This window comes from Acinonyx jubatus, chromosome D3 (assembly GCF_027475565.1).
Source record: "Acinonyx jubatus isolate Ajub_Pintada_27869175 chromosome D3, VMU_Ajub_asm_v1.0, whole genome shotgun sequence".
Taxonomy (NCBI): domain Eukaryota; kingdom Metazoa; phylum Chordata; class Mammalia; order Carnivora; family Felidae; genus Acinonyx; species Acinonyx jubatus.
Window position 1 is genome coordinate 1,290,191 of NC_069392.1, and position 14,740 is coordinate 1,304,930.

At 52.2% G+C, this 14,740-nt stretch overlaps 1 protein-coding gene across 2 annotated transcripts; it reads right to left on the bottom strand.

The window, feature by feature from the left end:
* Positions 1-5,611: 5,611 nt before the first annotated feature.
* On the bottom strand, positions 5,612-14,565 carry LOC113596969 (histidine-rich glycoprotein-like). 2 transcript variants are annotated; one of them, XM_053206009.1, is made up of 3 exons: positions 14,037-14,565; positions 12,444-12,671; positions 5,612-11,010 (listed from the first exon to the last, which is right to left on the bottom strand). In XM_053206009.1, the coding sequence occupies exon 3, from the start codon at positions 9,195-9,197 to the stop codon at positions 8,265-8,267; it is 933 nt and encodes a 310-aa protein (XP_053061984.1). In that variant the 5' UTR covers positions 9,198-11,010; positions 12,444-12,671; positions 14,037-14,565; the 3' UTR covers positions 5,612-8,264. The 2 variants fall into 2 exon arrangements, with proteins under 2 accessions (XP_053061984.1, XP_053061985.1); XM_053206010.1 differs by lacking the exons at positions 12,444-12,671; positions 14,037-14,565 and adding an exon at positions 11,177-11,639.
* Positions 14,566-14,740: the final 175 nt, after the last annotated feature.

Sequence of the window (14,740 nt, forward strand, 5' to 3'; positions counted from 1 at the left end):
AGGGACAGTCCTGCCTCCTGCATCCCTTGGGCCCTGTCCCGTGCTTTACATTGGAAACGGATGCCCCAGCAGAGTGACGGGACACGGTGGCCAGTGAGGACCTGAGCCAGGGTCTGTGGTGGGGAATTCGTGTGTCGAGCCAGCTGGGCTGTGGTGCCCAGATCCAGGGTCGATGTTTCCGTGAGGGGGTTTCTGGATGAGGCTGGCTGTGAAGTATCAGTAAAGCGGGTTGCCCCCCATGATGTGGGTGGGCCTCGTCCAATCAGGGGATGGCCTGAGTGTCTCAGGGGTGGGCAGGATGCAGAGAGGTGGGGAAAGCCCCCCACCACGACCCTCTCTGGTCGGCTTCTCCAGGGTGTGGCACCCCTCTGTCACCCACCAAAACCCCAAGTTCTCCTCCGTTTCTCCTCAGGCCTCTCCCCGCAGGGACGAGCTCCTCTGTGAATGCGGGGTCCCGGGGAGGCTCCCGGATGCCACGCGTCCCGGTGCCGGCCCCAGGGGCCCCACTCAGACACACAGGGTGAAGGTCCCTGTGTCTCTGGGTCTGAGGACGGCTGTGACTCCGTGTCCGGCTGTGCGGGCACAGAGCGTCTCTGAGGCTTGCGGTATTTTTACAAAAACTCCTCTCCAAAATTTATGAGCCTGAGAGCAACACATTCATTTCTGTGACACAGGATGAAATAAGGGACATTTTTCACGTTTCTGTTTTAATTCGTTGGGCGCCACGTGCGTGACTCCAGCCTGTCTGAAGGTTTTAATTCATGAATTTGTTTTCAAATAGCGTGTGATTGGTAGGAGAGTGGGGGAGGGTGCCCTCCCGAGAAAACCGTGGGGACTATTCCCACTTGTGCCTGAACGGCCCCCAAGACAGAGGGGGGGCAGGGGGGTGCCGTCCTGGGCAGAGAGGCTCCCAGCTTCTCTGCTCACCTGTCACCACAGACCTGGGCTCAGCGCTGCCTTGACTCGAAGGGCTGCCGGGAAGGGGGATGCCCTCGGCCACGGGAGGGGCAGCCTGGTCAGGGGACTCCTAGGGCCTCCCCCCGCCCCCTCCCCGACGTCCTGCGGGAACCACGTCCACAGCCGGCAGGCCTGGGGCCCTTTGGAGGCCTCAGCAAAGGAGTAGGTGCTGGAAGTGTCCCGGGATGTCCCGCCCCATGTCCTAAGAGCCCCCAGTCACCCCCATCCTCAGGCCCCTTCGCCTCCCCGGGGCTCCAATCAGCCCCAAACCTCAGAGCTTTCCCCCAACGACCTACAGGGGCCCCCGCAGAGCCCGCCGAGCAGGTCCTCAGGGAGTGGGCTGACCAGGGATAGGAGCCCAGCTCCCTGGGGCTCTGTCAGGGCTGATGGACGAGTGGGGCGCAAATGCCCCTCACTGCCCAGGACACATGCTCTGCCTTCAGTCACACCGGCTTTGGAGGAATGTGCCGTCCTGGAACCAGGACAGGGGTCCGGGCTGCTGGGGAGGGAAGATCCCCCAGTGCAGGGCTGCCCTGCCCAGACCTGGATGCGGACCCCCTGCTGAGCCCCTGCAGGAGGGGGGCAGGTGAGCAGAGGCTCCGCCCACCTTCCTCTGTGCTGCCCCCACTAAGTGTCACATCTCGGACCTGCAGAGTGCCCACTGTGCCCTGTGGGTTCTTCGGACCCCCACCCCCACCCCTCGTGCACACTGGAAAGAGCTCCAATGCCCCTGTCCCCCCAGCAGCGATGCCCCCCCCCCCCACCTCCGGGCAAAAATCAATAGGCTGGTTACAGATCTCTCCAGCTTGACTCCATCCTGGGCAATGTGTTAAAATGGAGATTCTTCCAGGAACATTATTTTATTTAGACTTTCTTTCTCCTGCCGAGTCTCTGGTTTTACAAGGCTTTGTCCCGAGCTCAGTTTAGTAGAGAAATCTCCACTGGTTGCTGGAGGGAGCAGAGCAGACACGCGGGAGAAAAGCGAGTTTCAGAGCTTCCGGATGGACTGCACACCAAGCAGTGGAAACGGCACAGAAAAGTGAAAAGGCAACGGGCAGATCAGCAGTGACACTTGCTTGGCATTTTACCAGACAAGGTGAGGGACGTGCGCTGTCTGCGGAGCCCCCACACCCAACCCCACGCACAGGGAGAACCTGCTGGAAAAGTCTGCAGGCGTAGGTAGCAGGCCCTCGTGGAAGATGACAGAATGCAACCGAACGCAAGAAAAGGGGCCCCGCCTTCTTAATAATCAGCGGGCTCTGCCCTCTCTGCCCTCCCCATCCACACTTAGGTGCCTGCAGTGTAGACAGCAGCTTGGGACTCCAGCCCCACCGCCCTTGCAGTGGCAGCCACAAACTTCCCAGGAGGTGGGCACGTCGGTGGCTCAGTAACGAAGCGATTCAGCACCTGCCCTCTGATGTCTATTCCTGACTGCCCTTAGTCAAGTGCAGTGTGAATACAACCGGTCCTGGGGCTACTGCAGGAAACTGGGTCCGTGGTTAATGAGTCTTCTCAGGATGCTGGACCAGTCGGGCCTGCAGTACAGGGTCAGGGGACCCACAGTGTCCCCTCCTTGCCTAGTGGACGTTCATACCCCCTGTGGTGGACTCCTGCTGAGGAGAACGTGGGAAGAGAGCTCAGCTCCTGTCTTATAAAGATGTGTCCAGGACAAGAGGGATGGCTGCTGGGTGAGGGAAAGCTCCATGTCACTAGGAGTGTGAGATATTAATAATAATGATGGTAGTAGTAATAGGTACACCTTATGTTCCATATCCTCCCACAACTCCATCACTTCTCCTCCTCTCTCTAGCAGGAGGCCTCATCATCCGCCTCATGATCATCTCCATCATCACCACCATCATCATCACCAGCATCGCCATCATCACCATCATCACCATCATCACCATCAATCACCACCATCATCATCATCAGCATCATCATCACCATCATCATCACCATCATCATCATCACCATCATCATCGCCATCATCACCATCACCATCATCACCATCATCATCACCACCATCATCATCATCACCATCATCATCATCATCATCGTCACCATCACCATCATCATCACCATCATCATCACCATCATCATCATCACCATCATCACCATCATCATCATCACCACCATCATCATCACCATCATCATCATCACCACCATCATCATCATCACCATCATCATCATCACCATCATCACCATCATCACCATCATCACCATCATTGTCACATCACCATCAACATCACCATCACCATCACTATCATCTGTGTTTCACGACTGAAGAAGCCCAGGCACAGGGAGTTAAGTGGTCACCACATGATAAACAATTACATTGCTCCAAACCCTACAAAATCCCCCATCTGTTTGGTTCTCCTGGATCAAGAAGAGTAGTGGTGACCCCAGGCTGACTGGCCTCATGTGGCTAGGGGAGTGGAAGAATGGGAGGAAGGGCTCACCTCCATCCTTTCAGGGCATGACCTGGAAGTTCCTCCCATGACCTCTGCTCACAGTGCGTTGGCCAGGACCTGGTCACATGGCCACCTGAGGCTGCAGTGGAGGCTGGGAAATGGAGCCTCTGTTCTGGTCGACCACGTGCCCTGATCCCAGGAGGGGCTCTAATTCCCCGAAGGGGCAGATGTGGAGGGAAGAGGCCTGAGTCTTCATTTCTAAGTTCCTGGTGAGCTGGTTCTCCTGGTCCACAGACCCCGGTCTGAGTAGCAAAGCTTTAGGGGCTCAAACATCCCTGTGTTCTTTCCCCGTGGGGGCCACCTGCTGGGGCCCGTGGGAGGTTCCTATTTGGTCCTGTAGCTCATCAGCACTCGGGGTCCGTTCTGCAAAGCCTTCTGGCTGACCCCTGAGGACAGACCTGCGTGGTTCCCCCAGCTAATTTGTGCAGCATTTCCTGTGCTCCCCCTGAGGATGCATTGCCAAGTCGCCTGGTGACTGTGTTTGTTTTCTAGACATTGATCTGACGCGTGTTATGAAAGCACAGAGCTGGCTTCGAAAAGGGGTAATTTCTCCTGTCGATATCAAACACATTCAACGCATCACCAAGCCTGCTCATTACAATTTCAAATGTGCTCCGACACAGGAACCCATAATGCTCGCCAGTCTCTCTGCCTCAGACTTTGGGGGGAACGGATCTGAGTCCCAGCGTGGGCATGTGAAGGCACTGAGCCCCGATGTGAGGGCTGAGGACCCCTGTGGCACTCCGGGCAGAGGACCGTATGTCTTCAGTGTGCCGATGGCATGGGCGGGTCAGGGCCACATTGACCAAGGCTGCCATGTCCCATGGGCTGGACCCCTGGCATTTCTCCACTCACCCCCACAAACGTCAGCTAATCTCCCCTGAGGGGAGAACCCTGAGCGCCAATTCTGCCCGCTGCGCTGCTCTGGCTGAGCCGGGGAGGACACACAGTCCTTTCCCGGGATTCAACCGTCCACACGGCAGAAACCATCTCGAAGGACTCACCCACCCGGATCCAGCCTCGGGGCGTCACTGTGAGGTGGGGCAGCTTCCTCCATGCCCCTGCCCCAAGATCACACTATTCCACCCACAGAGGGTCCAAGGCTGTCCGGTCCCAGCAGGTGAGCCAGAACTAAGCAGACTCATCATCCTTTAACCAAACGCTGTAATTTAACCCTGTCATGACATTCAATTCCATTTTTGCCCTCCAGGCTGTTCCTATTTCCGTCAACATTATTGGGAATATCCTAATTCTCACCTCCCCCGCCCGCGTGTGAACCCTCCTCCAGGGTCGATTCTGAGAAGCAGGATTGGTGAACCACAGGGCATGTGTGGTTTCTGCTCTAATGGAGACACCCAGATTGCTCTCCACAAAAGCTATTCAAAGTTAAACATGCTCACCAACAGAATGTAAGAATCCTGTTTTCACACATCTTTGCTAATACTCCATGTAATACTTCTCATTTTTGCCAATCAAACAGGTGGGAAAAACCCTTGTTTTAACTTGTTTTCCCTCATTCCTGCTGAGCTGACCATTTAAAATGTTTGTTGGCTGTCTGTAATCTCTTTCCCATGAAGTGTGAGTTTGAATTCTTTGTCTGAATTTCTGTTGGGTTGCTTATCCTTCTCAGATCACTCTACGAGGGTGATTTCACGCGGTCCATGTGGACCCCTCGCTCCGTGCTGTATGAATGTTTTCTCCTAGCCTGTGAGTAATCTCCTGCCTGTATCTCTAGTCCTATAGAAATGTTAAATTTTGCAGTAGTCAGGCTTCTGTGTTTTTTATTTTACCTTTTTGCATTTTTTTTCTTGTCCAAGATCTTTTGTCTCTGCAGGTTACATCTTCTTATATTTTTGTCCCATTTTTTTTATAATTTTGTTTTATAGGTAGGTCTTAAATCCATGTTAAAAATTATTTTTGGAAATGATGTGAGGTTGAAGATTAATTTTATTCTATTTTCCCACAATGCTAGACAAGTGTCTCCACACCATTTATTGCCATCAATCCCTTATGGATTGGAAATACCTCCTTTCTTGGCTGTTAATTTCTTACATGCTTCTGTCTGTTTCTGGACTTTTCATTATGTTCTATTGATACATCTGCTCTATTTATTTCAACTACACTTATTGTACATATGACATATTGGTTATATATTTGACACTGGGAGGGAGTCACCGCCTTCCTTTTCTCTTCTTCCTTTCTTGTCTTTACTGTTCTCGGATTTTCTCTTCAATATGAACTTGGAATCCATCTGTCATGTCCATGAAACGGTGTTGACGTTGAACGATATAATTTTGAGGCTCTCCGCTTCGAAACAGCAAATGTCCGCTTCCTTTTGTCAGGGATATTTTACAGGCACCGTTGTAAACCCTCACCTGTTCACCAGGCTGACTCACATACCTTAAAGGTCTCGCTGCTAGTAGAAAGGGAAACTTACTTTTTCTGTAGGATCTTCTCATGGGTTATGGCTGATCATGAAGACAGCTTTCATTTTTGTATTTTGAATTTTCCTTTAAGTCGTAAAGATTTGTGGTATTGACTAATTGTGTTTCCTATGTAGACAATCGTACACTCTGTCAATAGGGATAATCATGTCTCTCTTTTCTCAATATTTACACATTTTTTCTTGTCCTTGTGTTATCCAGAATCTCCATGCAATATCGTTCATGCCAGTGACATCAGCCGTCTTCACTAGGTTCTTGACTTCAGTGGGACAGCTTCCGATCCTTCTCATGAATATGACAGAAAATGAGTTTCTACAAGTTGTCTGAATGTTGCAAGCTTATAAGACCCTGGTTAGTGTTCCTGGTCAGTGCCTTGAAAGGTTTTGAAAATGATATATCCAATTCCTGAACAGATTACATGGACATTGGGATGAAGTCAACCAGAGCTGTTGCCCAAGCATCCTCCCTATGTTCATAACTCTGGTCACGTAAAGAAGGTGAAGAAGACCTTATCTCTTGGGAAAGTTAACTGAAGAGATGTCCTGGATTACCCGTGAGCTGCCCCAGCCACCATAACTCTCTGGCCAGAGCCACGGGGAAGACAGATGGAAATCTACCCAACATGGATCAGCTCACACCGTCTCTAACCCTCATCGCAGCCCCGAGAGCCATGTGTTTTGAGGTCACTGAGCAGAGGAGGTCCCTGAGTCTCAAGAGGTGTGAGACATTTGGCCAAGGCTCGAGGCGAGTGAGATGGGGTGTCGGCCATCCGGGCCACGGTTCTACACCCCCCCTCCCCCACACACAGTGTACGAGGAAGTGAATAGTGTGAGTTACTGACGGCACTCGTGGAAAATAAATGGGTGTTGTGAATAAAATAAAATAATTAGCCCTAAACAGAGTTCTCTTAGGTGGCTGGCGCTTTTCGCATACCTAATCCTGTACAAGATCGGCCAAGGGCACTGTGCAGCCGAGAGAAAACATACATCTTCTAGAGGTAATGGGCTTAGCAGCTCCTTTGCCACCACCCCCCATCCCCAGGAGGAGACCCCACACTGAACCTCCACCAAAATATTGGAGAGAATTAGGACAGAAAGGTGGTCCCATGATATTCAATCACAAGCCGGCCTCCTCTTTGGTGAAAGAGTGAGTGACACATTTCAATCTAGCATTCCAGAGAAACATGACACCAAGTGTTAGGACGCGGATTAAAGGTGAAGCCTGCAGAGTCTTCAGGCTTACACGTGTAAGCCTCACTGCAGATGGGCTGCCTGCCTCAGGAGAATCCAGGGTCCCTGCAAGATGTTCCCATACGTCCACCGTAGTCGCCTGACACCACTCGTGTGCCCCAGGAAGAGAGTCGCTCATGGGCAGCTCGGGGGTTTGTACAGCACAGGACTGCGGGTGGGGAGTTGCCAAAGCCTTTGTCGCAGTGAGCGCCCCGTATGGACTCATGTCTGGTCCTTACAGGAGTGTGGATACAGAGAAGGACCAATGTCAGGCCCCATCCTCCACAGAGAGGGCTCCCAGGACCAAACTATTGGCAGAAAAAGGTGCCCCAGCCCCCAGACTCCGGGTCTGAGTGAGGTGCAAGCCTTGGAAAGCACAGGGGAGAAGCCGTGATGGAAGAGCCCACTTCCCCCAGGGGGCGTCGTGGTGACGTCGGCCAGGTGTGCCTGGTTCTCACCTTCTGCATGGAAGGACTGCGCTCCAGGTCCCTTGGTTGGGCGGGGACAGTGACCGGTTCTGGTCGAGGAGTTGCGAGTGGAAATGACACGTGCCATGTCTAATCAGAGCATTTAATTGCCGATGCAAGACCCCCCCAAGAGACCCCCCCAAGGACTGTCTTTCCTGCTGGCGCAGCAGCTGGCAGCATTCAACATGGCGCTGCTCCCTGCACGTGACCCTGATGGCACGTCTCACGAGCGATGAATAAGCCACAGACCTGTCGTTCCTGTAGCCATCTGGCCTCTTCTGACCATCACAGCTTTAGTTCTTTTCCTCTTGTTTGCACAGCAGGACGGAGCATTTCCTTGCACACAGTGGGAGCTTGATTAAGATGGATGGATGGATGGATGGATGGGTGGATGGATGGATGGTGTGATGGTGTGATGGTGTGACGGTGCCATAGCACTAACTCAGCAGTGGCCACCCCCTGGTCCTGAAAATCTGGGCCCTGACAGAACTTGGAACTTCCTCCACTCATATTATGTACATGGATGCCATGCTGCTTTTAAGGTGTCATCAGGTACGCAGGACCAGCCCTGGACAGGGCACATAGTTATCGCCAGTTTGGGTGGTGCTGGGCAGAAGAAGACCCAGCTCCTGACCAGTAGTGTCTTGTTTTCCTCTATCTAGTAGCCTTCAGCCCTTAGAGAGACATTCTTATGAGCTAAGCATTGACTTGTTTGGGTTTTATGATAAACCATGCAGCCACGCCCAGCTCAGGGTGCAGGAGCGTGTTGGCTCCTTTCCTCCAGGAAAAACGTGACACAGTGCCCGAGCCCAGGCTGCCTGAGACACGGGAAGAGGAAGGCGCATGTTCAAAAGGAAGGGGAACCAAAGACATTGAGGTGACTCCTCGAAGTTGACAGTGTGCTTGTGTGAGTGTGCATGTGTGTAAGTGTGCATGCATGGGTGTTTGTGTGAGTGGGGATGTGTGTGAGTGTGTGTGCATGGGTATTTGCATGAGTGTGCATGTAGTGTGTGTGTGTGTGTGTGTGCATGGGTGTTTGTGTGGGTGTGTATTTATGAATGTGCATGTTTTTGTGTGAGTGTGCTTGTGTGCACTTATATTTGTGCAGTTATGTGTATGTGTGCATGAGTGTGCATGTGTGCCCAGGGGTGTGTGTTTGTATGTGTATGTGTGAATGTGTGTGTACATGTGCATGGGTGTTTGTGTGTATGTACATATGTGTATGAATGTGTATGTGTGAGTGTGCATGCATGGGTGTTTACGTGAATGTGCATGTGCATTTGCGTGAGTGTACATGTGAGTGGATGTGTTTGTGTTCTTGTGTGCATTTGTGTTTGTATGTGTATGTGTGTGTGAGTGTGCCCAGGGATATGTGTTTGTATGTGTATATGCGCTTGTGCGTGCATGTGTGTTTGTGTGTGTGCATGTGTATATTTGTGTGAGTGTGTGTGCACAGGTGGTTTGTGTATGTGCGTGCATATGTGTATGAATGTGTATGTGTGAGTGTGCATGGGTGTATGTGTATTGTGCTGTGTGTGCATGTGTGTTTGTACATGTGTGAGCATGCACATGTGTGTTTGTGTGAGTGTGTGTACCTGTGCATGGGTGTTTGTGTGTATGTGTGTGCATATGTGTATGAATGTGTATATGTGAGTGTGCACAGGTGTGTGTTTGTATGTGTATTTGTATGTGTGTTTGTGTGTGAGTGTGTGTGTGTGTGTTTGCTCATCTTTCCTCCCAAAGGTCAGGGGTCACACACTTTGGCTCGCCTTGTGACAGAAACATGCTGTTCATAGAGGTGGTTGACACTGTTTACCCCTCTGTAGCCCATGAAAATATGTAAAAGGGTTTCAAGCAAGCCATCCATGTACACAAGAAAGCAGATGAAAAATCACAAAGGAGACCTGTGAGTGCAATTTGGAAATGCCATTATGGAAAAGAACAACTTGCAAGTGTCTTAGGAAGACCATTAAAAGCAGAGGCTTAATAACTGTGCTTGTTGTCACTGGCCGCATAGGAGGCAGATGGCACTAAAAGAAAGAGCTGGATGAGAATCTCAGTCCCACCACCTAGCGGGCGAATCAGCATGGAAAATTAACTTTTTCTCTCTGAATATCAATCACTTGTAAAATTGAGGCACTTCGCAATGATGTTTTAAGAACGAAACGGGATCTCACTCGTAAAAACGCTGGGTCAGGGGCACGTGCAGGTGCTCGGTAATGTCTCACTCGTGCAGCCACTGTTTATCATCCAGTGGCCCCAGAACAGACACCACGGAAGAGGCGTCTCCCAACCACGTAATTGCAACCCTCTCAACAGAGCCTTCTCCTCACTGTGGTAATTGGCCTGAGCCAGACTGCTGACATCACTGCACCAAATGGAGAACTCTAGACTCGAACCAAGAGGGAAGGACATTACCTATTATGTGCTCGTGCATTATGTTGGAAGTGTGAATCTCTACAGAAGTCAGTGCCTGGGGTCCATGGGGGAGAGCCAGTGTGAGGTACAGAATATCGACATTTGCACATAGAAAGAAGCAGAAGATTGCATGCATGTGGCCGAGAGAGAGAGAGAGACACACACATGCAGAGAAACATGGTTGCTATCTGACACTATGACTAAGTACTAACACATTTTTCTCCTTTCCTTGAGGCTAATACTGCTCATGGATGACCCTCTTCCAAAGCTCCAGTAACAACAGTAAGTCTTAGGTTAACCTTCATGGAGACATGGGATCGTGATAGGAAACTAGGCGTAACATGAAGGTGTCCTGTTAACACTTCTCAACCCCAGACTCCGCAGCGAGCTCCCAGGACGCCAGTTCCTGACAAAACCGGTTACTTCCTAAATTTACCAGCTAGATGGTGACAGCATTGTAATATGTGTCACCTCATCTTTAGTATTCTATACTTAATGTTGACTCACGATTGTCTCTAACCCTCCAGATTCAGACCCCACCTTACGTCTCTTTGCGAGCCCCTGAATGTCCGCCCAGCACAGTGTTATGATCGGGAGGAGTAGATAAACGTTTGCTGAGCGGGTTGATAACCACATCAGCATTGTTCCCACCGCCACGGATCTTCAGCCTGCAGACTTCTGAGTGAATCTGGTGATGTGCTGTGTCTCAGAATCTGCACTGTCTCTGAGGACATTCAGCATAAAGCACTATCTCCCCAGGCTTCAGCTCAGAAGCATCATTTTAGTCAGAAAATCTCTCCATCCTGTATTTTCAAGCTCTTACCGGTTGGATTTAGGGCATGAAGGAAACACTAAAACAGTAGTCAGTTCTGCTATTGGATCCCCACACGTGTCCACCTGTGGGCTGAGGGTACTGTCCCCACCCTGGTGTCCCGGTGGCGTTCAGCACCCTGGACAGCACCAACAGCCAGCCTGGCCCTGAAAGCTACTTGGTCCTGGACAGAACTGCTGAGGGCGATTCCACCTGGGGGAGGGGGGAGGGGAACAGGGGTGAAGTTGGCAGGTGAGTGAGGGAACTTTTGAGGGGCTTCTGGGAGGACAGAGAGGGCTCTGGGGGGGGGGAGTGGCTGAAGGCCACCACCTTGGGAACCTCATGTAACATACACTTTGGGGGGCTCATCCCTGATTACCCAGGGCACAACTTGGCTGAGGTCAGGGATCTTCCACGTGTGTGTGCGGATTTCTTCACGGTCACTGCCCCTCTCCCCTGGTGGCCATCTCATAGGTAGGCCCTTCAGGACCTAAATATGCACTGAGTGATCTTTACCTGACAAGGACAGAGGAGAAGAAACATTACCTCCCAACATAGGGCAGAGAATTCTGGAGATAGACAAACACCTGTCTCCTGCAAGACTCCAGGCGTCTCTCCCCTCTTCACTGCCCTTCTGAGGGCCATGGCAGGAACATTAACGCAGCTCCACTTCCTGTAGCCTCATTGCTTCTGGGACCTGCACCCTCAGCCCAGTGCTCATTCCTGGCAGGCAATCACTCTGCTGGGCCTCATCCTACCTCCTGCATCTCCTCTCCGAACACATGTGCACATGCATAATTGTTGCTGTATTTATTTGCTTTTTTTTTTTTTCCACCTGCAGTCTGTTTTAATTAGAAAGTTAGCCTTGGGCCAAGCATAACATATACCTATTTTGTTTGACTGCTTTTGAAAACTAAACCACCTAGAACCCACCCACCCCCGCCCCAGCTCATTAGCCTGCCAGGATTTATATAATTCCAACAAGAGTGAAAAGCCTTGAATGCATCCACCCAGCTCAACAAGAGGGAGGTTGAGGGGACACAATCCCTGCTCTATGAGGACGCGACTATTGAAAAAGATCACCCAGTCCTCCCAGGTTGGTCAGAGGGGTGTGGCTTGGCCCTTGGAGGCGGGCTCCTGCTTTTCTGCTTCATGTCTGCCTCCTACAGGACAGCGAGTGTGCACCACAGGGGGCAAAGCTACCTGTGCCTCAGCCCTGAGCTAGCTACAAGGAGTTGCCATTAGAGGGTGCCTGTCGTCGTGACATCCCTCCCAGCCCTGCTCATCAGTCACCGGTGGTCACAGGTCAGCAGGGAGGTCTCCATCAGGGAGGTCTGTTTACTGTCATGGGTGACTCAACAGATCGGTATTTCATTCTCAAATGCAAATCATTAAAATAAAACCCTAGGGGCGCCTGGGTGGCTCAGTCGGTTAAGCCTCTGACTTTGGCCAGGTCATGATCTCACAGTGTCTGGGTTGGAGCCCCACAACGGGCCCTGTGCTGTCAGAGTGGAGCCCGCTTCAGATGCTCTGTCTCCCTCTCTCTCTGCCCCTCCCCTGCTCGTGCTCTCTCCCTCTCTCAAAAGTAAATAAACATTAAAAAAATTAAATTTGATCACACCCAATTAAAATGATAATAATCTTACCTTGGAGTTCTCTCATGCCTTAATGCCTTGTTTTGAATCCTTCCTGCACAAGGTCTGTGAGCTCCCGCTTCTGTGCACACCCCTGCAGCTCCCCGCGTGGCCACGTAGGGCGCCCTTCCCAGCATATGTCATGCCGTGTCCTCCTGCTCAGACTCTCTGGGGCCTCCACCTACTCTCCGTAACTGTGCTGTCCCACACGCTGCCGCAAATGTAGTCACAGGCACGGTGCTACGGAGAAATTAAAATGTGGCAGTGCAACTGAGGAACATTCAATGTAATTAAAAAAAAATTTTTTTTAATGTTTAATTTTGAGAGAGAGGGGGGAGGGGCAGAGAGAGGGAGGGCAGAGAGAGGGAGACACAGAATCTGAGGCAGGCTCCAGGCTCTGAGCTGTCAGCACAGAGCCTGATGTGGGGCCTGAACTCACAAACCGTGAGATCATGACCTCAGCCGAAGTCCAACACTTAACTGACTGGGCCAGCCAATCAGGTGCCGCTGTAATTATTTTTTTTTTAATATTTATTTTTTATTTCTTTTTGTGAGAGAGAGAGAATGCAGGTAGAGAGAGAGGGAGACAAAGGATCTGAAGCAGGCTCCGTGCTGACAGCAGAGAGCCCTACGCAGGGCTTGAACTCATGAACCATGAGATCATGACTTAAGCCAAAGACGGACACTTAACCAACAGAGCCACCCAGGCGCCCCTGATGTAAGCAATTTAATCGTCCCTAGTGACCAGGGGTCAGTGTTGCCGAGCACAGATGGGGGCCCCGGGCATCTTTCTGCCCATCCCCACCTCCCTTTGGCCACTTGCCCACCTGTCCATGAAACACGTCACTGCACCTCTTGGGCCTCAGTGTCTCCATGTGACTGCTCCCCTCCTCGCGGCAAATGTCTGAAGAGTGACACTTCCTTACACACAGAAGTGAACTTGTGCAGCTACCCAGTAACAGCCTCTTTCCCACCTCCCTTCCTGCAGAGAATCCCCATCCCTGCTCCTCTGGACTGCACCCTACCCTCTCCCATCCTTTTTTTTTTTTTTTTAATTGTTTTTTTTAATGTTTATTTATTTTTTGAGAGAGAGACAGAGCAGAAGCAGGGTAGGGGCAGAGAGAGGGAGACACAGAATCCGAAGCAGGTGCCAGGCTCTGAGCTGTCAGCACAGAGCCCGATGCGGGGCTCGAACCACAAACCCTGAGGGCATGACCTGAGCCAAAGTGGAAGCCCAACCCACTGAGCCACCCAGGCGCCCCCCTTCCATTCTGAGTAGCCCCCCACTTCGCCTGTGAGCTCCGCACACGGTGAGTGAGACCCCTGAAGCGACCACCCTGGGTTCAAATCCTGACTCTGCCCATTTGCTGGGTGCCCTCAGGAGAGATATTTAACCTCTCTGTGCCTCAGTCTCCTTGCCTGCAGAATGAGAGTGCTATGGACCCTGGGGCAGGAACTCACATCTCCTGACTAGAGTGGGGGGCACTCCCTTCCCTAGGCGGCCTCCCCAGGGGCTCCCCCATCCATCCCAGGGCATCTGTGAGGTCTCCCAGAGCTCTGTCTGCTCCTTTTCCTCTCCTGCCCCTGGGCCCCAGCAGAGCCTACCCCTCCCAGTCCTCAGGTGATCTCCCAGGTGTTCAGAGCCTGGCTGCAGAGGGGAAGAGCTGATGGAGACCCAGATGAGCACAGTCTGGAACACTCCCTGTGCGTGGAGACAGGTCAGCACGTACACTTGCGGGGTCATGGGGAGAGTCCAACTGCCACTTAGGAGAGAACAGAACGTCAGGGCCCCGGGTTCTTACTGCGCTGGGATGGAAATTCAAAGGGAACCCTAAGGGCCATGATGGGCGGGGTGGGGGGGTGTGCAAGACCAGGAACCAGGCTGCGGCAGCGGAAGGGGGGAGGCAGTGGGGCAGGAAGGGTTGGAGGGGAGCAGAGAAGGATCCAGGACCTTCCCCGAATTGGAGGGTCACTGTGCCAAAGTGGATGTGGGATTGCTGGAGTGGCTGTGGGGAGGGCTGGTGGCCAGGAGGGGAGGGCAGGGACAGTTTGGCTCCGATGCTGTGGAGGTGGCCTCGCTGAGATGAGGGACAAGGGAGCGGGAGGGAAGGATGGGGAGCAGGCTGAGGCAGACGGATCAGGACCCTGCTGCCAAGTGTCTTGGCACCTGATTGGCCCTGATGGAGCCACACCCCTGTGTCTGAGCCAATCACGTGCCTGGGGAGGGCAGGGCGCTGATTGGCTGGGACCTTGTCAAGTGACCCGCCTTCCCCCCCCCCCCCCATGGGGAGAGTCCGCGGCCACGTGGT